This window comes from Argopecten irradians, chromosome 6, assembly GCF_041381155.1.
Source record: "Argopecten irradians isolate NY chromosome 6, Ai_NY, whole genome shotgun sequence".
NCBI lineage: Eukaryota > Metazoa > Mollusca > Bivalvia > Pectinida > Pectinidae > Argopecten > Argopecten irradians.
The window spans coordinates 20,477,242-20,501,319 of record NC_091139.1 but is presented as its reverse complement, the minus strand read 5'-3'; the positions used below and the strand labels follow the sequence as shown (position 1 = coordinate 20,501,319).

The window sequence follows — 24,078 nt, the reverse complement described above, 5'->3', positions numbered from 1 at the left end:
ACTGTGAACATGAAAAAGACAATATCTTCAGATATGGCTAGTCCGTTATTTTCTGTACATAACGATGGTGTAGTGTTCAATTGTCTTAAGGTACATGTAAATGATTCCCTAAACTTCAGCTTTTAATTAGGTATCTTGCCTCCCATTTATCATCCACTCACTATATATATTTCTATTAAGCGAAATAACACTGGTTATCTATCAAACCTCATTCCAGATAAAGTGTATAATTTGATGTTAAACGGTCCATGTTTTACAGTGCTATAAAGAAGATGGATCCCATGCAGGCGGTCAGCCCTTCTGGAAAAGTGGACTTAGAGAAACTGTCCAAATGGTTCGAGGAGTCCAGACTGGACCCTAATGACCCATCAAACGCTGACCTTGTCTACATGCTCAAGGTATGCTGACCTTCATGTGATAGAACATAAAACACTGTGGTTCTCAAGGTTTAATGTAGCTTTAATACTAATTATTACAAATGAAACACTAAAAAAATACTTCATCTATAAAATTGATTGTTTTTCTTTATGTTAACAGCCCAAGGGCGGGGACTTGACCCAGCTACAGGCTCCCGACTATTTCAGACTTGAACAACTCCAAGAGGAGTTTAACATGGCCACAGATGATGAGATAGAGAATAACAAGCGCTTTCAGCTGCTGCAGCTACGGGACAACGAGGTGCAAGAGTTCCGTAACTACAGAATGGTTCCACTCAAAGTTCAAGAGATCCCACGCGACACCTTCACAGTATGTTACTCTTCTGTTGTTTGAATGATAGATATTCAAAGTCTGAAACTATTCTGAAATTATATCTCACTTTTGTTTCATGATTTGTAGAAATTTCTCACAAATGACCTCAATTACAACATGGTGCAGCCTGACACTGGGCCATGCTGATGTCATCACTCTACTAGGTAGCTGTTGTCTTGACAATGACAATACATTTTCATGATCACCAATTTATTTCATACATCTTCATGATAACCAGATTGTAATATATGTAATATTTCAATACATTTTCATAATCACCAATTAATTTCATACATTTTCATGATTACCAGATTGTAATATTTGTAATATTTCAATACATTTTCATTTTCATTATCACCATTAATTTCATACAGTTTCATGATTACCAGATTGTAATATTTGTAATATTTCAATACATTTTCATTATCACCAATTAATTTCATACATTTTCATGATTACCAGATTGTAATATATGTAATATTTCAATACATTTTCATAATCAGCAATTAATTTCATACATTTTCATGATTACAAGATTGTAATATTTGTAATATTTCAATACATTTTCATAATCACCAATTAATTTCATACATTTTCATGAAAATCTTTTGAACTAATTAAAAACATTTTTACATCCCTGAATATTTACTGGTACATGTACATCAGAATGATTTTCCTATTTCAAGCAATTAAAAGAGCTGTCATTACCAGAGGTATAGGATTTCTCTGATGTCACATCTGCTGATATAACAAAGCATCACTCTCCTCAGTCTCTTATTGTGTTCTGTCAATGTCGTCCTAATTTAGTGCTGGGGGGATTATGTTGATATGTTTTTTTGGTGTGAATTTAGTTCTGAATTTGAAACAATTAAGAAATATAACTACCATCTTAGAATATGGTAGAGAAATTCTTACAATTCAGTTTATGTCATTTATTTTCCTTATAATATGTGTTTAGGTATGCCTATTGAGCAATGCACAGTCGTATTTCACTAATAATAATTGCCAGGTATTTATAATGTGTATTACCATTGTTGTGAATGCATCACATGCTTTTTCAGAAAATATATCAGGTCACTTAGGCTGTTAGTCATTGTTGTCTCACTCTCATTGATTTTTAAGTTCTCATTTTCTTGAATCTATACCGCTACAGTGAAGTCAATTAAAAAGTATCATTGGACTAGAGTCCAATCTGTCACTTAAATCCATAATTCATATTTAATGCCATCATAATAATAATATGAATTCAAGATGCATAATGAATTGCATATTAAAAACATGTAGGATTTAAATGCATTAAAAGCTTAAAATAAATGATTTCATGTATGAATGAACATGAAATCATTTATAAGATTGGAATACAAAAGCCTTAAGATGATATCTGAAAGTACATTCCATAAATCTTTTATTTAAAAGACCGTAATTTTTTTTTAATGATATCAATATAAATGCACAGCTTTAAATTCAAATTGTTGATTGAATCTGTGTTAAGTTGGTTAAAAAATTCAAACCATGCTAAATATAAAATATTTCAAATTTTTAAAAATAAACTTTTTTTTAATCTATAAATATGAAAACATTACAGTTTTCACTTTAATTCGGATATATGCATAAATCAATTTTAAAATCAATGATACTTTTAGGATATTTGCCAAGGGTTTGGGAGAAATTTGCCAAGTCTGCTGTGTATAGCTATATGTTAGTTGGCAGAATACCCGATTGAACGTTTGGTTATTTTCAAAATCTTGAACATATTGTGACAGCACTGTGTTTTAAGATCAAACCTGAAGGTAAATATGATCTTGTTATGAGGATTTGATTTATAAGAAAACCTGTTTTTCTTGTGCAAACTTACAGTCAGTGCATTACACAAAATGTATATTACAGTTGTATTTAGTTCACAAAATCATGGTACACCTGCTTTCAAGGTGTATGTGTTGCTCTCTAAAATAGTACTCTACACTTGGGTGAATACTTGATGTAAATTTGTACATTGATTTATTTCATAATCATCAGATAGACATTTGAAAACTGTTGTTCATAGATATTTGATGACTTTTTCTATGTTCAAGTCAACTTTAAATCAATCAAATACAGTCTGTATTGGCGTATTTTTACTTTGTTTTTTTTTTCCATAATCATATTCAGGTTTTTATGATTTTAAATAGCAATTTCTATTAAATTTGTATTATTCAATTTTTTTCCTCTCAGATAGTTTTAATATAATGTTTAATTTCAGCCTTTCAAACTATTATGGAATAAGAGTCAATAATAAGTTGAGCAGTATTTAATATTGAACTCTGTTCACTAACCTAATCAATAGATATGATAAAATGGTATTGAAATATCCTTGTAGGAATATGAGAAAAAGAAGAGAGAAGAGACCAAACTAGCTAGGAGAGATGACATTGAATCTCATCGCGAGGACAGAGCCAAATTCATGCAGAGAGTAAGTTGATACCTCACTCATAACAAAGTACATTTAATGTAATTTATATACATCTGCCATCATACCATAAGGCACCTGCTTACAACACTTTTGTGACACTAAAAATACTATTGAATTTCTGATATGTATTAATATGTTGTAATCTGGTCATCTTTGTACATGAAGGGAAACAGATTCCATCGGAATCAAATATTATCTGTATTTATCTACATACTTCCATAGATATGAATTTAAATAGTTTTACTGAATTTTACATAAGGCCAAAAAAAAAAAAAATGTCTGATTAGGGTTGCCCGACCAACATACTTTTGTGCCCCCGACCCTTATTTTTTTCCCACTTTTCTGCAAAAAAATATTAAAAGTCCGGAATTGATCTCAGACTCCAGTTCCTGCCATTATTTTAGAGTGAAAGACACTTAAAAGGGTAAAAGTAATCCTCCACCCTACCGATCCTATTTTTTTTGCCAATGTAATCCTTAACAGACATATTTTTTTTGGCATTATTTAAATAACATTTCATAAAAGATATTCTACTTAATGCCTTTATTTCTGAATAAATAAGTTATCGATGGTAACTGGATACATGTGTCTGGATTGTGATTTATAGGTACGGGAACAGGTTATCCAGAGGTTCCGAATCCTGGCCCACATGAAGAGACTCGAGGACGTTGTTATAGAGGAAGCTGTACCAAACATTGCGTCAGTACTATGATCCTGTTGTCGTCCACTCATTTCAGCATGAAAAATCATATAATTTAAAGATGCTCCACTGCGGACATAGCATAAATGATATTCATCATTTAAACAATCATTGGTGTTTAATTGTGTGTGTAAATATCTAATTAACACAAAACATCACATAAAATAATTTATTTTGCCTTTGGTGCATGCACAATCAGTACTTCATTCCATATAGGATATAGTGCCACAGAATTTTTTCGGGATGCAATTAGTTATTTTTTTATATTCTCAACTTGAAGTAAAATTTGAAGCTCAAACTTTTCAATGTTGGTAATGGTGTAAGTAAGTAACTTTTGTAACTGAAGAAAAATACTAAATCGTCTGCTCCTGTTTTTGATAGTGAAAAAATACCATTTGTCAGTGGTGGAGCATCTTTATAAAAAAAAAAAAAAATACAGCAAAAATTTAGTAGTGTTTAGTTATATGAGGAGGAGGCTAGTTAATACTGCTGAACGTATCAATTCTAACATCCCTGTAAAACATGTTGTTATAGAATGATTGGCACCAGTTTGTTGAGAGTGACAGAGCGGCGAAGACCGCTGAGACCGGAGAGGAAGGAGAGAAAGAAGGTAACAGCTCAAGTACTCAAGGGAGACGATGTCAAGATCCTAGTAAACATCACACGGGCTCTGTACGTCCCAATCAGGACCAGCTCTTCAATGTAAGTACCAACTTAACCGTAATGTTATACTGTAGGTAGTTTTAACTTGTTTTTAGACTTAGTGATATCTAAAGAAAAACAGAAACATGTTTCTAAAAGATGTTATACATACCCTCATTTATACCTTGTATGTCGATGAAAAACAGGAATTCTGAAAAAAAGTTATGAAACATAAAATTCTATTTATATTTATACAATGGTGACTTGATAGTTTAAAGTTCCCTCTCACAAAATCATGTGGTTTAAGATGATTTAGATCAATTTGTGTTTTATTATAATACATTAATTTATAATGTTCTTAACAAACAGACATGCAGATGAAAGGTACTTGTATGCTTACAGCTGGATGAGGAGTCTCTCGTACCTGCTGACCAGTGGTCAAGCCCTCTGACCACTAACTAACACACTCTATGATTAATGTCTAAGTCATACATGTCCGGTTGTATTCATGCACATACGAGCTGAAATCATTTCAAAATAATGTCCATTAATATTATCGATGGATGCATAAGAAATTGCATTATGATAAAGTTTACAAGAAACTGTATCATTTCTAAGCAAAGCAAAATTATTGAAATAAAAGAAATGAATGATCTGTCAATTTTCTGAAATTCTGAGAAAATATAATTTGTTGCTCTTAATTAACACAGAATTAATTAAAAAAATTTAAATTGTAAATTTAATTTTATATTGTAATTTGGATTAACGATTTCATATTAAACAGATTTTAGTTGCTCCCAGGGAAGACTTTTAAATTGCCTGTTACATGTATCCTATATCCATTTCCCATTTGCATTATCATATTGCCAACAAGGTAATACAAAATAGCTCAGTGCACGATTCTGGTCATGACATGTATGATGCTGCTAGATAGATATTAACAACTTGTTGCACAGTCTCATTTCATACACCAAATAATAACTTAAAACTTGCCACCCTCCTTAAAGAACAGATAAAATTCTGTTGAGGTGAAAGGAATTTCCAGATTTCTTTTTTTTTCAATTTCAAAACTGATAAATAACTGATAAATTTTCTGACTTTTACCTAGCTGACCTCCCTATATAGTATTACTCTATCTTGCTACTGTTAAAAATTTTGTTTCCGGAGTAACATATATGACTTCTTCAATCTGTCTTTCTGAAAGTAAGACACACAATATATGATGTGCCTTTGTTAAAGATGATGGTAAATATTTAATTATTTTAACAATATCATGCACCAGGTAAAGAAATTTGTATGCCATTATCATAATAGTATATTTATGATAAGAAACATATAATAAGAAACATCAAACATTTGCAAAGGAAATCTAACAAAAATCATGAGTATATAATTATATTAAATCATTGGCATGAGTTTTAATTTTCAATCGTAAACACAGACTGAAAGTAAACCACAATGTGCTGTATTCACAGGTATTTTATATTTTCATGTTTGAGATATTCAGTTAATCTTCTTTAAATCACTTTATGTCATCTGATCACAATTGACATTTTGTTTTGATGAATTGTGCATAAAAAATCAGCATTTTATTCTGTAACAGTTCACATTATTCCACACATAAATACTGGCAAAATGCTTTTTTGGTTTTGTAATTATTTTTTTGTTTTTGAAGGCGAGTTGTTGTATTGATGTAATTCATTTTTTTTGAAAAATAATGTTGGTATTCTTAAAACAGAAAAAATATGACATTCTTCTTTAATTATGAAAATAAATGGGCATTTTCTTTAAACTGAAAATGAATTTTTGTACTTCAATATCAAGTTAGTTATTCTATTTAAAGACATATAGTGAAAAAAGAAAAATATTTGTAACTGGTAGTGTTTTATAGACATTAGAAAAATGTTCTGTATTTGCATATTAAAGAGTTATCTGCCCTTGTGGATTGGTTTTGATTGTGATGTCAGGTGTTTGAGAATGAAGCGTCATACTTTTCAAAGAAAAGGATATGAGTTTCGCTCACAATATAATGACATTCCAATGAATACCTACGTGCAAGGAAGATAACTCTGTAATATGTTAAAACTAGATATCATAATAAGTAGCTTGGAACAGTGTTATCATTATGTATTGATGTTGTGTAGTTTTACTACTATTTTTGTTAGTGAGAATGCTATTCTGTTATAAAAATAAATTGTTTTTAAATTCCTTTGTGAGGTTTTACTCTTCAGACTACTATAAAAACTTATAATATAGCTGTTCTCTTCATGATGTTGTTTGATTTTGGGAGTTTAATCATTTGTATTTCCTTAATGCTACATATATAAAACTTTACTTTTATCATTTGCATACATAGTACAGGCCAATGTGGGCATGCCATGGCGCAATTAATCTACAGGTAGAGCTCTAAGGTTTAATAGGTAGATATTTGTTATTAATGGAATGATACTCACCTGGTAACTCATGAAGAAATCTGAGCTTAGTAATTTATTATTAAATGGTATTACATATTTCAGTAAAACGAGCGGGTCAACAACAGCCAGGGGAACCGACACAGATAGCAAGGCGGTGAAAAGTATTGTCGGAGACGTGAGTAGAATTAGTGTGATAATTATGAACTGAAAATCAAGAATTTTAAGTTTTCTGTTAAGTATGAAACCAGTACCTAGTAAATGTTACTCGTCAAATTTAATCTGATTATTTAAAGATGCTCCACCGCAGACAGAGCATAAATGATATTCATCACTTGAACAATAATTGGTGTTTAAAAGTGTATATATATGGCTAATTAACAGAAAAAGTAATATAAAATAATTTATTTTGCCTTTGGTGCATGCGCAATCAGTACTTCATTCCATATAGGATATAGTGCCGCAGAATTTTTTCGGGATGCAATTAATTATTTTTTGTAATTTCAACTTGAATTAAAATGAGAAGCTCAAACTTTTCAAAAGTGGTAATGGTGTAAAGTAAGTAACTTTTGCTACTGAAGAAAAATACTAAATCGTCTGCTCCTGTTTTTGACAGTGAAAAAATACCATTTGTCAGCGGTGGAGCATCTTTAAGGTACAAAAAATAACAGAAAGTATAGTATGTGAAAAAATTATAAATGTAATTGTTAACTTAATAATATGATTAAAATTGCAGACCTTGGTGCGGCCTTTTGTGGAGGTGGTGTTCCAACACTCATCTATTCGTACAGTAGTTGGAGATGGACCAAACCCAAGCTTTAATGAGGAGCTTCAGATTCCTTTCAAGTATGGACATTTTCAAAACATCATTTTAAGAATCATTTTCTTAATTCTGCATCGATGAAGCTATGCAGATCTCTAATTGTAAAATGCTTTAATCATTACCATGTGACAAGTTTTTCATGAGACATTACATCTGTTAATTATTTATTGACACGGACCTGACTCAGATTTCTCAAAACAAAAAGCACAGACTTAAATAAAAACTTACATACATGTAATCTCATTATGTAATTTATATAAAATGTTTTTTGAATAAAATCCGTTATAGTCAGATTTTGTTTTAGAAGTGTATTATATTGCTTGTTTGACACATACTGGTTTTAAATCTATAATTACAATATAAACTGTGATATCATATTTTAGGTGTTTTGTGGTATGTTACAGGGCTCCCAATGATGACTATAGTTCCAACAACCTTCAGACCATCACTGACGAACTCTACCTCAATTTGTTTGATGAAGTTGTTGTCGACATACAAGAGGTAAACAAACTTATTGATGGACAAATATTTTGTAATTTGAACAGATTAATTTGATTTAGTGCTTAAGTTTTCCTTCTATAATCTAATTATCTTTCTATGGCTAAATATTTGATATAAATAAGAAATGATTTGGTAATTTAGATTTTAAAGTTAGTGTATTTGATCCAAATGAATATGTTATTTGCAAATAAGAATAATTTTTGTGGTATTGCTTCACTTTTTAGGATGACAGGAACAGGGGCACGACTCTCCACCAGAGGATAGAGAAGCGCTGGCTTGGCGATCTCACAATACCCTTCTCAACCATCTACTTCAATGGCAAGGTATGGTCACTAACTTTTTATCTTCAACAAAGATGTTTTACAACATTTAAAAATGCAGTTTTTGCTAGTGTTTGAAATTGATCTTTCTTATCCTTTTGTCAAATTTATATAGTTTATCAAGCCTTCTGACATTCTGCCACTAGGCCTACACGTTTGGGCCATGACTTTTAAACCAATGTTTAGAAATAAAATAATTAAGTGCCAGATATTGGCTGTACAAACAAATTTCAGGAAAGATGCTGACAGATTAAGTTTGTATTTAATTCAGTGGGTTTAGTTATTTCAGATGTACATAGTGTCAGTGTATATGTGTTCAAGGAGTTGAAGTATTAATCTTTCCTAAATTGTTCCAGATTGAGGGAACTTTCTGTCTGAAGTCCCCACCAGTGTTGCTAGGCTACACCCACGACCAGAATATGGGGGCCGACACGGACATCAACATCGGTAGTAAGGAGGAGAACACATACCTCAGTCTCTTCATTACTATAGAGCCGCCACTGTCTCCTGCTGAACCAATGAAAGAACGGGTGAGACTCTAGATAATGAGGAGATGACTCATGTCACTTTGTCTAAGGGAGATAATACGAAGTCAATGAATGGAAGGAGATAATGCATGGCTTTTTCACAGTCTAAGGGAGATAATACAAGGTTAATTAGTTAAAGGGAGATGAGTCATTTAGATTCAAAGGGGGGTAGTTGCTATTTATTTTATGTATTTTTATCATTTTCCAAATGATTTGAAAACTGTGCTATATTCCCTATTACAAGTAGTATTTATTATTGATATACACAAAAAAAAAAAAAAAAAAAAAAAAAATAGCTTTCCTTATTGAGTCAGGTTTTAGCACATCACTGTAGGGTTGTAATTTATATACTGTAATTTTGTAGTTTTCAACAAATGAGGCAGAAGACTTATTACAGTATGCAGAAAAATGGCAAACAGAACTTGAAGAAAAATTCCCCAAGAGAGAATTTAAAACCACTGTGGTGAATGTGAATGGGAAGTCCGTTTTTATAACACGATACTTCAAAGAACTCAAACCACCAGAGGAACTTCTGGCAGATTCGAAAAACCAGAAAGCTGATGTAAGTTCATAACATTACCTTTATTTGTTAGAGTTGATATCATGATAAGTGTTAATTGAGAAATCATGGTCATATAGTGATTAATGACTTAAGGAAGTTAGCACTCTTAAAACTCTTAATTGCTGGTTGGGTAGTGTTTAGTGGTTATGCCGTTCCCATTTCTCATAGAGTTTTATTCCTAGATCGATTGTGAAAAAGTCAGGGGTCACCTGCCTAATCAAGTTTGCTTTCTTAAATTTTACAGCAGAAACCCAATATAAATACAATACCATGTACATAATTTCCACACTACACTTTATTGGAGGAAAATGCAGTATTAAATTCTTTTTGCCACTTGGCTGAATTGGTATGTTGAGGAGGTATTTTTCCATTAGAAAGGAATGCGTGTGTTGAAGCTGATGCTTGTACTTTATAAAACCGATGTTTGTACTTTATAAAACTGATGTGTGTAAAACCGATGTGTGTACTTTATAAAACTGATGTGTGTACAATCGTTTCACTTTGTCTCTAGGAGGTTGTGGCTCACTTCGTAGCCATGATACCATTTGTGTCGGATTCTGTTGTGTTTCCAGGACTCTGTGACATCTGGAGTACCAGCTCAGTAAGTAATTCATTAATCTTCTGTCTTGTGATAAAAACAGCTTTTCAGGTACCTGTAAACTTTAATTCTTTTGAGGTATTTATCATCCGTTATACGTACATTTGTATGTATATATGTTGGTACCTGTCTGGCTTTTACTGATATTTTTCAAAATTCAAGAGATCAGGATTCTTGTGAGGTAACTAAAGCATACTGGATTGAAAAGCTATTTGATTTGAATAGATGAATAACAAGGGTCTTCATTCAGGGTCACAAATAAAAAAAAAAAGGCCACAATCACAAAGGATTCTGAAGAGCTATATAGCTATATAGCTAAAGGCCACAATCACAAAGGATTCTGAAGAGCTATATAGCTTGTTTTATTATTAAGGGGGGTATTAAATTGGGTGTGTCCGTCTGTACTTCCGTCCGTCTGTCTGTCTGTAACATTTGGTTTCCATGCAATAACTGCCACAAATCTTGCATAAGCGATTTTTTTGTAACTTGGTCGCATGGTTCAATTTGCCAAAGCTTGTACGAGTTTGTTCTGCACTTTCATCAGACCCTATTGGACGGAGTTTTGGCCCTTAGATTAACGAAAAACTGCATTTTCGGCTGTTTCTGTTAATAACTCTCGTAAATATTACTGGATTTTCTCGAAAATTGGTACTATGGTTAAATGTCTCAGGGCCTTGGCCAAGTTCAATTAGCACTTTCATTAGACCCTATTTGGCGGACTTAATGGGCCTTTGATTAGCAAAAGCGGGGATATAAATTCAATGAATTTGCTTTTTGACTGTAATTTTAAAACGGAGTAGTCTAGAAAATTGATATTGAACATGAGTAATGAAAAGGAGTTTGTTCAAGTTAGTGACATTGACCTTCATTCAAGTTCATGTAGGATAAAAAAACCAACTTAGTGTTAGCCTCAGTTGTCATATTATTGGGCCCTGTGACTTTTTTGTTTGAGATGTGACTATGATCATGTTCATGTGTCTAGCTATAATCACTGAGACATGAAATCTACATTTCTCTTACAGCAATTCCTACAGATGATGGCTGGAGATGAAGAGGAACATGCTGTATTGTTGGTTAACTTCTTCATGTCAATGGGAAAGAAGACATGGCTCATCATAGGTAAAATGAAGGATGTACACATTTCATATCAATACAAGTGTATTGTTCATGGTTTTATGGTTCAAAAGTTCTATTAACAGCCAGGGTCATTTAAGGACATGCCAGGCTTGCTGGTGGAGTAAAGCTGGAATACCCAGAGAAAACTACTAACCAGCGTTCTGTATCTGCCAATTGCCCACATGGGATTCAAACTGCAACCCAGAGATGGAGATACAAGTGTATAGAGGATATAATGGCTGATGATAAACAGAACGAGGGTCATATACAAGTACATATACCATATAGGAATATGATGACTAAATAAATTAAGTTGATAAATTGATACCACACATGTTTCTTTCAAAACGCTTCTAAGTATGATAAGAAGATCCATCATCTCCACCCATGTTGCAGGTACTGCTATCCCTGAGGGCCCAACTGCCTATGTGATGACAGAGGAAGGCAATGACCTTTGGATCTGGAATGCTGGGACTGGTCTTCACTACAGTGTCCATGACAACTACTGCCCCTTACAGACGGTGGGCTGTTTGGTGGATGCTGAAAATGTAAGTGTTTCATTTACTTACCATTGAAATCGCAAAATATTATGGAATTTACAAACGTTCTTCCTTCATTTTGAGAGGCATGCTGTGAATAACTATCACGAATATCATTTAATGTTTGATGAAAACAAAATATTACTTTTAAATATTTTTGCAGATCTACGCAAATATCCAACAGTATGACAAGCCATCTCAGATGAGGTTCGACATTAAGTCTACATCGGACTGGAAGCCGTTCTTCACGCGATCCTTTGCCCGCTCACTTCCATCCATTCAGGTGAAGATTTCATAAAACCTTTCCTTCCCTTCTTAATGACTTTTCCTTTTGTAATGGCTGTCTGGGTTGGGTGTTTTCAATGGAAGAAGGCTTGGTATTTTACTTTTAACCTGACTGAGACATGAAAAGTTCAAAAATGATAATTCTATGTATAGGCATACTGTATACAGGGGAGGCAGACCTTTTAATGACTTATATATATATATATCTTATACATGTAGTCGTTGTGTTGATAGGATATTAAGTAAACCAATAGTTGTGAAAAAGCTAAATTTTGAAATCTGCCTTCAGGGTTTACCTCCCATTTTTAGTGAATAAATTTTCATTGAAAAAATATTTTTTGTAATGATATTTGATAAGTTCGTATTTGATCCACTTCAAGCCTGAAGCCTTACGTTACATCAACTCTGATCCAAACGGAGCTAGAGACATCCAAGAGAAAATTGAGAACATGCTGAAAAACCGGATTATGGAGTGGCGATCTCGCTATATCACCCGATGGAACAGGCACTGTACACAAATCATGAGGAAGATCTTACCAGTGTGAGTAGTAGAAATTTGTGTACATTTGGAATCTGGTATTTGGGGAAAAGATTTTTCTTTCATACCTTCAGGTGTAATACTGGCTGGTCTAGGGCAATACACTCATGCCGCCTGAGGCTGTATTGCATGGCTAACCATGCAATAAAGCCTCGTGACGTCACGGCGTCAACAAAATTTCTATTTCCTCTGTAAAATTTTAACATATTTTCACAAACTTGATTGGTTTTACTATAAAAGATGTAACAACGGAATTTTTGTTGAAAATATCACGTAATTGTATGAAAAATTGACTTTCAGTCGAGGATTTCTTCGATTTTATTTCAAAATGGCGGGATATTATAGTTGTAAAATTGCAATAAAACGTCGAGATATTGAAAAAAAATACTCTTTCATAAGTGGATATGAAGGATAGGGATATTCTACCCTCGGAATCACAAAATGTTGTAAAACCCTCGGCAAGCCTAGGGTTTAACAACATTTTGTGACCTGAGGGTAGAATATCCCTATCCTTCATATCCACTTATGAAAGAGTCTTATAGTATTATACTGAACGCTTTGTATCATAGGAATGTTTTTTCTAATTTAACACTATGGGGTCAAATGAGTTTAAATAGTGAAGTTGACAGAGATAGTTGAGATTTTGTTACCTGAAAATCGTTTTAAATATTCCCTAGGAGTATTCTGGAAACAATTTTATTTCACTATTGTTTGAAACTGAGTTCATGTATTTTCTTTGTTATACAGTTTGGAAGAAAACCTTGGAAAACCACCAGATGCCCAGCATTTGTCTGAACTCGAGAAACAGTTCTCTACCTACAAGGTAAAGCTCACTTAGTTTAAACAATATTTTATTCAAAGATAAGACAATACATGTAGAATACAATTCAATGATGTACATTAGGATTTGGTAACAAGCTTTAAGCTTATGTAAAACCATCTCCTTATTTGCGGTAGGCGTATATCTTATAAAGTAGAGTAGTAAAAAAAAAAAAGCTATGGATAAACAACAGTGTTACTATCCGGGTACTGATCCAGATTTCCATAATTATTTACAATTGTATACAGAAATAGCATATCCTATGTCATGTAAATGGTAGTGTTATAGACAAAGAATATATACATTGTATCTCGAACCATCTGTACGTACGCGTACGTATGCATATGTAAAAGGGGGGTAAACCTAGTAAAGGAACAATATTAATATTGTATTTGACTTTATAATACACAAATTACAACATGTTTATGTAATTATAATCATTACAATTACACTTATACAATAAAGAAATAAACTGTAAACTTTAAGCTTAGGACCTTTATAGAGTACAGTTCACTCGTGTAAATTATCTTTATAGTAAACAAACTACATTTAGTTATGTACAGTAAATACAGAGCATTGTAATCATTCGTATGCAAACATGAAATATAAAAATTGCATGTAAGACCTTAATAGAGCACAAGTATTGACCAAGGTAGATTAATCTATACATATATGTATATGAGTAATAGATTCATGCATTTACTTTATAGTAAACAGGTTACAACTAGTTGCAATCACATATGTATAAATAAAATATAATTATGACATGTAGGACTTAATGAATACGGATATTGACAAGGTATATGCTTGGCATAGTTTACTTAGTTACATCATAAAATAATTAGAGTAATTACATGATTAGCCAAAACGCTCACTCTTTATAATAAATTGTTGAACAGCCAAGATAATCTCTTCATTTTGTTGTACAGTAAGGTTTGGACTTCCCCATAGTAAACAAGTGGTATTTAAGTCATAATTCAGCGTCCAAATATATCGTTCTCTTAAATTTATATATTTTTCACAAGCAAACAAAAAATGAAAGTTGTCCTCAATATATCCACATGTACAAAAAGGATCATCGTTAAGATTTTTATCAAAGAGATGTGCTTTTAAGCTACTACATTGTAATCGAAGTCTGGTAAGATATATTTGGGATTTACGGTTCCCCAGAATCGATAACTAGGCGGTTTACTTCTATTTCTATCAAGATATGTTTTTAAGGCAATTACGGAGGGGTTATCTCTAATGGAAGTTGGAAGTTCGTTCCACAGGTGAATAGTGGTAGGAAGGAAAGAATTTTGATAAGAACTAGTGTTAGTCTTAATAGTGTATAAAAGGTTTGATTGCCTAGTTCTTAGGCTATGTACATTTACTTCAGAATTTCTTCTAGGTTGTAAATTTGAAAGAGAAGGAGGAGTATGATGATGAATTATGTTATGAAGCTTTATTATTTTGTGTTTTTTCCTACGTTCTGCTAGTGTATCTCAACCTGTATCTTTATATAAAAGGTCAATACTAACTAATTTTGTTGCCCCAGTAACTATTCTTGCTGATTCCTTGTGTATTGATTCTAATTTATTGTTCAAAAAAGTTGGAAGAGAGTCCCATACGACGTCAGCATACTCAAGTATAGGCATAATATATGAGAAATATATACGTTCTAAAGTGTTTCGGTCAAGACAAAATTTAAGTTTTCGTAATACTGCAAGTCTTTTGGATGCTTTTGAAATAATACTGTCGACATGATTAGTCCAACTCAATTCAGTGTTAAAATATAGACCTAAATGCTTATGAGATATAACTGGGTTTACGTTAGTATTGTTCATACTTATTTGCGGGAGATTACTTTTTGTAACTTTTTTACTGACTAATAACGATTCTGTTTTATTTGCATTAAAAGTGACTAACCACTGAGTGGCCCATGATTGAATTTTGTAGAGATCGTTATTTATAACATTAGCTGCATTAATTGCATTATCTATCACTAGATAAAGAGTAGTGTCATCGGCGAATAGTTTGATGATACTGCTTATATCCGATACTATATCATTAATAAATATTAAAAACAGTAAAGGTCCTAATATGGAGCCTTGAGGAACGCCAGATTTAATAGTGCTATAATCTGAAAATTCTCCATTAATTACAACTCGTTGTTTTCTACTAGAGAGATAACTTTTAAACCACCCCAGAATGTTTCCCGTAATGCCTGCATTGTTTAGTTTATATAGTAATCCCTTGTGCCAAACGCGATCAAACGCTTTACTTATATCTAGAAAAATAATTTGTACTTCCTTTCCGTGATCTAATGCTCTACCAATGTCGTTAGTGATATTTAACAGTTGATTTACAGCAGAATCACCACTTCTAAATCCTGATTGGTGCTCAGTGAAAAAGGAAGAATCACGCAGAAAGTTATGAACATGTTTAAAAATGCACCTTTCCATTACTTTACCTATTATACTTATTAGTGAGATTGGACGATAATTGGAGACAGTACTTGGGTCGTCCTTTTTAAATATGGGGATTACGTTTGCCCTTTTCCATACATCGGGATAACATTGATTACTTAATGATTTATTAAAAAGATTACAAAGAGGTCCTATTAATTGTCGTTTGCCTTCTTTTAATAATTTGCCACTAATCATATCGGGTCCGGTTGCTTTAGAAGCATCTATCATATCAATGGCGTCAGACACGTCTTGGGGTGTGATATTGATTTCATCAAGTTTAAAGGTATGATTATCATTAATATTCGGTAGAGTTTGATGTGAATCGTCAAGTTCAGTTTGTTGGACGAAATAGTCATTAAGTATATTGGCCTTTTCTTTGTCAGTGGTGTATTCGATATTATTGTAATTCAAAGTTGGTATGTCAGTTGTTTTGCATGAGAACTTTGTTAGGGAGTTCAGGGTTTTCCACCATTTTCTGGACGAACTAGATGTAGATTGTAACTGGGAGGATATTCTATTATAGTAATTATTTTTTGCATTGCGGATAGCATCGACACAGGCATTTCTGACTTTCCTGAATTTTTCCCAGTGTAGAGGATTTTGTGTATGTTTAGCTTTAGCATGGATTCTTTTTCTAGCTCTGATTAATTTACGTATATTATTATGTATCCAGGGAGGATCATGTTTTCGTAGTATTATCACTTTATTTGGTATAGTATCTAAGGCAACTCTTGATATCGTCATAGAAAGACAATCTGCAGTGTTATCAACTGATAATGCCTCTGTTTCGTTCCAGTTGACATTACTCAATTTATCACGATAATTGGAAAAATCGCAATCTTTATATAGCCTTTATAAAGCTCACTTATAGACAGTTTAGGAATTTTCTTAAGAGCTATGTTTGTTCAACAAATGTATCCAGGTCCAATGAATGGTAAATAAAAAAGTTACTTTTCTTTTCAAACATCAAATGATACTAGCTATTTTGTATTACTCATAATTCATCAGTTGTTTCAGTATTTTTAGTTTTATTACTAACGACATTTACATTTTAAAGGTAAGGAATTGAACAATTTTATTTTCCTTTCAGGTGTCTGGTTTCCCAATAAACATGCCTTTCACAGGTCTTGACTACATCACCGAACGAGTCTATTCCACGGGCGTTCACGCTCATGAGACGAGTGATGTTGAATTTGCCTTGGCAGTTTATGTGCATGCCTACCCGAACTCAATAGCGTCTGTATGGGTTTATGTGGCATCACTCATACGCCTTCGGTAGTTGGTCATGTGACTTTACACGTGTGTCACTGGAAGTGGGTCATGTGACTTTACTCGTCTGCCTTCGGTAGTTGGTCATGTGACTTAACATGTCTGCCTTCGGTAGTTGGTCATGTGACTTTACACGTCTGCTATTGGTAGTTGGTCATGTGACTTTACTCGTCTGCCTTCGATAGTGGGTCTTGTGACTTGACTTGTCTGCCATAGGTAGTTGGTCATGTTACTTTACTCGTCTGCCATTGGTAGTTGGTCATGTGACTTTACTCGTCTGCCATTGGTAGTTGGTCATGTGACTTTACTCGTCTGCCATGAATTGTTGGCCATATGCATGTGACCATAATATCATCATTCCGTCCTAATGACTGTGATAGAGAAGAGTTTCAATAATCAAACATGTGATGTATCTTAAAGCAGAAGGTAGCTTAATTTAAATTATCTGTAAAAGTATAAATCTATACATCTGTAGATTTTGATTTCTTGTGGAGAGCAGCTGTATGATTTTATAATCTATTACTAGTTTTAACAATTAATGAAAAAAGAGACATACATGTAGATCTCTCCGAAACTTCAACAGAATGTTGTGAGATACAAGACAATGATTCTTTTAGCTAGTTTTAGTTATTCTATATTTATTTGATTTCTTGATATTAGGTATACACATCATGACTTTGACGGTTATACAAAAATCATGAAAAAACAAATTGTATTATGATGTTATGGATGCTAACTCATGTGATAATTACATGTACATGTATTTAGAAATATTTATTTGAAAAAAATATAATGATAAATAAACAATATATAAAAACCATATTCTTTGATGTTTTAATTATTTTTAATTTCTGTATTAATGCATAGGATTCCTTTTGATGTGCTCAAACAAAACGACTCACAGCTATATGCAGCCATCTTGAATTTTGACAACTGAGGTTTGTTACTAACCATCTCGTATGTGTTTATATAATATAGGTCTGGGTATTTTGGAATATTCTGTAGCTTCCTTAGTACATGTTCATTGTTGTTTCAATTTACAATTTTACATCGGTTTAAAATCTAAAATGACATGTCTAAATTTGACATTATCTCTATACATGTAGGTATATACATTGTATGTGATATCATCATAATTGAAGTTCTGAATAAAACACAATTTTGTATTATCATAGAAACAGTATGGCACGTGTTCATATGAATGAACACAAGGAATTTTACATAAAGTATAGGAGAAAACAGCCGCTAGTATATAATAGAGTTGTTAAAAATCTTTATGTTACACTAAGGGGACACAACCCAGCTAATAATTGTCAACTGTACATATGTGTAATAGAGTAATTCACTGTGGAGGTATGTGAAAAAATGAGACTGACTCTATTTCAAAACAAGGTCGAATAATTCTGCTGCCAAATAATGGAAATTATAACTAATATTTAAAATTGAATGAGTTTGTCACAGTATATTTGAATTAGAAATGACATATAATGCTGTAACATTGAAGTACATGTACAAATGTAGTTTTATTAGTGACATAAAATCAAAACTTTGGTTTAAAATAATTTGAAATATTTACATTTAAACGTTTAAAAAAAAAAAATTCAATACATGCACATTAGAAATTGGTAAGTAAAGCTTGTTGTTGGTACAGCTGTATAGTTGGGAATCTTGACTTGTCTGAACACGTATAGAAAGTGTCTCTGGAACTCCATGGGTAAGCCATGTTTGTGAAATTAATCTTTGGCGGTTTCAGGTAGACTTTGGATCTGAAACTGAGTTGTTAAATGAGAAAGTGCTATAATAACAATCTGATTAAAATACAGATCCTTATTATCACTACGTTTAATATGAGGATCTGACAATATCCCATTAGGGGTCACGTCAGGATGACCTTTGGAAATGGCCAATCAAATTGGCACTGCCAGAATCTTGACTGGGGATGAACTAGTTTGAAAAGGCTGTCCGAATTATTTTCGTGTACGTAGTCATCTCGCCCTAAGTGCACAAAAATGCTCAATGTGTATGCTTACTTGGACGAAATGGCGTTAACAATTGACGTAGAAATGTGTATAACATATATTTGATATGGAGTACACGTGGTAAAAAGTCATCCGAACGTGACCCCATATGGGATATTGTCAGATCCTATATTGAACGGAGTGGTTATAAGGATCTGTATTTCAATCAGATTGCTATAATAAACAGAAACATATATACACATGTATAAATGTTTTTGTAATAAAGAACCAAATTGAATGTGTTCGTGATGACTCAGCGATATACAGACTGCTACAGGTGTTAAATAAAATAAAACATAACAGAAACCATAATTTCTTAATAATTAAAAAATTGAGAATTACTGTCAATTCATAAATAAACTAAAATATCCAGAACAACTAGATATCTGAGCAATTAACACAAACTGGTGTTACAAGACATTACATACAATAATAGAATACAAAACACTTGTACATAATGTATACTGGTCTCCATGCAGGGTATTATTAAAAACGTTCAGTGAAAATTAAAATCATTGCACACCAGAAAAAATATTCTTTTGTGAGGGATTTTTTTCATCCCCTCTGTCTAGAACCGTAAAATACATGTACTTAATACAAGGAAGAAAAGAGAGCAAAGTGGGCATACATACCAAACCGAACTTGGTGTAATATATTGTAATAACCCTCAGACTCTTCCATTTCGCATAGCTGGATAGCGGTGACGAACTCTTTTCCAAAGAAGTGGTCTATGTTCTCTTCATAAAGAGATTCAGGTAAGCTCACGTGACCTAGAACTGCAAAGAAATTGTCAACACGTTTACTACCGAACTTCCGTATGACCTAATTTTAACATTGAAGTTCAAGTCAACATGTTGTACTAGCCAAATTTCGTATAACTTTTTATAACTTATTTCTTATTCAGTTAAAGCGAATAGTCTTAACTTTCTTGTAATCAACATTAAAGATAAGTTTTACACTTTAATCTGCTAATGGAAGCAACATTGGTAGGAAAAGTATTTCAATCCACGGAAACCCCATTCCTGTGTTTCCTTTCATGAAATATAGGGAAAGGTTCCAGAAAGTCTTGTGCATGCGAACTTTTACATTCTAGTTAAAGGATGCTGAAAATGTAAGTGTTTCATTTACTTACCATTGAAATCGCAAAATATTGTGGAATTTACAAACGTTCTTCCTTCTTTTTGAGAGGCATGCTGTGAATAACTATCACGAATATCATTTAATGTTTGATGAAAACAAAATATTACTTTTAAATATTTTTGCAGATCTACGCAAATATCCAACAGTATGACAAGCCATCTCAGATGAGGTTCGACATTAAGTCTACATCGGACTGGAAGCCGTTCTTCACGCGATCCTTTGCCCGCTCACTTCCATCCATTCAGGTGAAGATTTCATAAAACCTTTCCTTCCCTTCTTAATGACTTTTCCTTTTGTAATGGCTGTCTGGGTTGGGTGTTTTCAATGGAAGAAGGCTTGGTATTTTACTTTTAACCTGACTGAGACATGAAAAGTTCAAAAATGATAATTCTATGTATAGGCATACTGTATACAGGGGAGGCAGACCTTTTAATGACTTATATATATATATATCTTATACATGTAGTCGTTGTGTTGATAGGATATTAAGTAAACCAATAGTTGTGAAAAAGCTAAATTTTGAAATCTGCCTTCAGGGTTTACCTCCCATTTTTAGTGAATAAATTTTCATTGAAAAAATATTTTTTGTAATGATATTTGATAAGTTCGTATTTGATCCACTTCAAGCCTGAAGCCTTACGTTACATCAACTCTGATCCAAACGGAGCTAGAGACATCCAAGAGAAAATTGAGAACATGCTGAAAAACCGGATTATGAAGTGGCGATCTCGCTATATCACCCGATGGAACAGGCACTGTACACAAATCATGAGGAAGATCTTACCAGTGTGAGTAGTAGAAATTTGTGTACATTTGGAATCTGGTATTTGGGGAAAAGATTTTTCTTTCATACCTTCAGGTGTAATACTGGCTGGTCTAGGGCAATACACTCATGCCGCCTGAGGCTGTATTGCATGGCTAACCATGCAATAAAGCCTCGTGACGTCACGGCGTCAACAAAATTTCTATTTCCTCTGTAAAATTTTAACATATTTTCACAAACTTGATTGGTTTTACTATAAAAGATGTAACAACGGAATTTTTGTTGAAAATATCACGTAATTGTATGAAAAATTGACTTTCAGTCGAGGATTTCTTCGATTTTATTTCAAAATGGCGGGATATTATAGTTGTAAAATTGCAATAAAACGTCGAGATATGAAAAAAAATACTCTTTCATAAGTGGATATGAAGGATAGGGATATTCTACCCTCGGAATCACAAAATGTTGTAAAACCCTCGGCAAGCCTAGGGTTTAACAACATTTTGTGACTCGAGGGTAGAATATCCCTATCCTTCATATCCACTTATGAAAGAGTCTTATAGTATTATACTGAACGCTTTGTATCATAGGAATGTTTTTTCTAATTTAACACTATGGGGTCAAATGAGTTTAAATAGTGAAGTTGACAGAGATAGTTGAGATTTTGTTACCTGAAAATCGTTTTAAATATTCCCTAGGAGTATTCTGGAAACAATTTTATTTCACTATTGTTTGAAACTGAGTTCATGTATTTTCTTTGTTATACAGTTTGGAAGAAAACCTTGGAAAACCACCAGATGCCCAGCATTTGTCTGAACTCGAGAAACAGTTCTCTACCTACAAGGTAAAGCTCACTTATAGACAGTTTTAGGAATTTTCTTAAGAGCTATGTTTGTTCAACAAATGTATCCAGGTCCAATGAATGGTAAATAAAAAAGTTACTTTTCTTTTCAAACATCAAATGATACTAGCTATTTTGTATTACTCATAATTCATCAGTTGTTTCAGTATTTTTAGTTTTATTACTAACGACATTTACATTTTAAAGGTAAGGAATTGAACAATTTTATTTTCCTTTCAGGTCTCTGGTTTCCCAATAAACATGCCTTTCACAGGTCTTGACTACATCACCGAACGAGTCTATTCCACGGGCGTTCACGCTCATGAGACGAGTGATGTTGAATTTGCCTTGGCAGTTTATGTGCATGCCTACCCGAACTCAATAGCGTCTGTATGGGTTTATGTGGCATCACTCATACGCCTTCGGTAGTTGGTCATGTGACTTTACACGTGTGTCACTGGAAGTGGGTCATGTGACTTTACTCGTCTGCCTTCGGTAGTTGGTCATGTGACTTAACATGTCTGCCTTCGGTAGTTGGTCATGTGACTTTACACGTCTGCTATTGGTAGTTGGTCATGTGACTTTACTCGTCTGCCTTCGATAGTGGGTCTTGTGACTTGACTTGTCTGCCATAGGTAGTTGGTCATGTTACTTTACTCGTCTGCCATTGGTAGTTGGTCATGTGACTTTACTCGTCTGCCATGAATTGTTGGCCATATGCATGTGACCATAATATCATCATTCCGTCCTAATGACTGTGATAGAGAAGAGTTTCAATAATCAAACATGTGATGTATCTTAAAGCAGAAGGTAGCTTAATTTAAATTATCTGTAAAAGTATAAATCTATACATCTGTAGATTTTGATTTCTTGTGGAGAGCAGCTGTATGATTTTATAATCTATTACTAGTTTTAACAATTAAGGAAAAAAGAGACATACATGTAGATCTCTCCGAAACTTCAACAGAATGTTGTGAGATATACAAGACAATGATTCTTTTAGCTAGTTTTAGTTATTCTATATTTATTTGATTTCTTGATATTAGGTATACACATCATGACTTTGACGGTTATACAAAAATCATGAAAAAACAAATTGTATTATGATGTTATGGATGCTAACTCATGTGATAATTACATGTACATGTATTTAGAAATATTTATTTGAAAAAAATATAATGATAAATAAACAATATATAAAAAACCATATTCTTTGATGTTTTAATTATTTTTAATTTCTGTATTAATGCATAGGATTCCTTTTGATGTGCTCAAACAAAACGACTCACAGCTATATGCAGCCATCTTGAATATTGACAACTGAGGTTTGTTACTAACCATCTCGTATGTGTTTATATAATATAGGTCTGGGTATTTTGGAATATTCTGTAGCTTCCTTAGTACATGTTCATTGTTGTTTCAATTTACAATTTTACATCGGTTTAAAATCTAAAATGACATGTCTAAATTTGACATTATCTCTATACATGTAGGTATATACATTGTATGTGATATCATCATAATTGAAGTTCTGAATAAAACACAATTTTGTATTATCATAGAAACAGTATGGCACGTGTTCATATGAATGAACACAAGGAATTTTACATAAAGTATAGGAGAAAACAGCCGCTAGTATATAAATAGAGTTGTTAAAAATCTTTATGTTACACTAAGGGGACACAACCCAGCTAATAATTGTCAACTGTACATATGTGTAATAGAGTAATTCACTGTGGAGGTATGTGAAAAAATGAGACTGACTCTATTTCAAAACAAGGTCGAATAATTCTGCTGCCAAATAATGGAAATTATAACTAATATTTAAAATTGAATGAGTTTGTCACAGTATATTTGAATTAGAAATGACATATAATGCTGTAACATTGAAGTACATGTACAAATGTAGTTTTATTAGTGACATAAAATCAAAACTTTGGTTTAAAATAATTTGAAATATTTACATTTAAACGTTTAAAAAAAAAAATTCAATACATGCACATTAGAAATTGGTAA

At 32.8% G+C, this 24,078-nt stretch overlaps 2 protein-coding genes and 1 long non-coding RNA gene across 9 annotated transcripts in view; 2 read left to right on the top strand and 1 right to left on the bottom strand.

The window, feature by feature from the left end:
* The window catches only part of LOC138325277 (coiled-coil and C2 domain-containing protein 2A-like), a 42,065-nt gene extending 23,943 nt beyond the window's left edge, over positions 1 to 18,122 (top strand). For 3 of the 5 annotated variants that reach the window (XM_069270828.1, XM_069270826.1, XM_069270825.1), the window contains 19 exons: positions 260 to 398; positions 538 to 747; positions 3,107 to 3,199; positions 3,807 to 3,898; positions 4,434 to 4,601; positions 4,911 to 4,925; positions 7,058 to 7,130; positions 7,689 to 7,798; positions 8,180 to 8,276; positions 8,501 to 8,599; positions 8,953 to 9,126; positions 9,488 to 9,685; positions 10,197 to 10,286; positions 11,306 to 11,402; positions 11,796 to 11,947; positions 12,102 to 12,221; positions 12,604 to 12,764; positions 13,509 to 13,584; positions 17,122 to 18,122. In XM_069270828.1, coding sequence (XP_069126929.1) covers positions 260 to 398; positions 538 to 747; positions 3,107 to 3,199; positions 3,807 to 3,898; positions 4,434 to 4,601; positions 4,911 to 4,925; positions 7,058 to 7,130; positions 7,689 to 7,798; positions 8,180 to 8,276; positions 8,501 to 8,599; positions 8,953 to 9,126; positions 9,488 to 9,685; positions 10,197 to 10,286; positions 11,306 to 11,402; positions 11,796 to 11,947; positions 12,102 to 12,221; positions 12,604 to 12,764; positions 13,509 to 13,584; positions 17,122 to 17,310 — 2,353 coding nt within the window. In that variant the 3' untranslated portion in view covers positions 17,311 to 18,122. The remainder of the gene's footprint in view (positions 1 to 259; positions 399 to 537; positions 748 to 3,106; positions 3,200 to 3,806; positions 3,899 to 4,433; positions 4,602 to 4,910; positions 4,926 to 7,057; positions 7,131 to 7,688; positions 7,799 to 8,179; positions 8,277 to 8,500; positions 8,600 to 8,952; positions 9,127 to 9,487; positions 9,686 to 10,196; positions 10,287 to 11,305; positions 11,403 to 11,795; positions 11,948 to 12,101; positions 12,222 to 12,603; positions 12,765 to 13,508; positions 13,585 to 17,121) is intronic. The other 2 variants (XM_069270829.1, XM_069270827.1) reach the window with 1 other exon arrangement.
* Positions 18,123 to 20,590, bottom strand: LOC138325285 (uncharacterized). 2 transcript variants are annotated; one of them, XR_011208759.1, is made up of 3 exons: positions 20,451 to 20,590; positions 19,951 to 20,094; positions 18,123 to 19,072 (listed from the first exon to the last, which is right to left on the bottom strand). It is a non-coding gene; the product is annotated as an uncharacterized lncRNA (long non-coding RNA). The 2 variants fall into 2 exon arrangements; XR_011208758.1 differs by lacking the exon at positions 20,451 to 20,590 and having other exon boundaries at positions 19,951 to 20,108.
* On the top strand, positions 18,164 to 23,255 carry LOC138325283 (coiled-coil and C2 domain-containing protein 2A-like). 2 transcript variants are annotated; one of them, XM_069270839.1, is made up of 6 exons: positions 18,164 to 18,238; positions 20,009 to 20,073; positions 20,584 to 20,703; positions 21,086 to 21,246; positions 21,990 to 22,065; positions 22,303 to 23,255. In XM_069270839.1, exons 3-6 carry the CDS (start codon positions 20,623 to 20,625, stop codon positions 22,489 to 22,491), a joined length of 507 nt encoding a protein of 168 aa, XP_069126940.1. In that variant the 5' UTR covers positions 18,164 to 18,238; positions 20,009 to 20,073; positions 20,584 to 20,622; the 3' UTR covers positions 22,492 to 23,255. The 2 variants fall into 2 exon arrangements, with proteins under 2 accessions (XP_069126940.1, XP_069126941.1); XM_069270840.1 differs by lacking the exons at positions 18,164 to 18,238; positions 20,009 to 20,073 and adding an exon at positions 20,301 to 20,429.
* Positions 23,256 to 24,078: the final 823 nt, after the last annotated feature.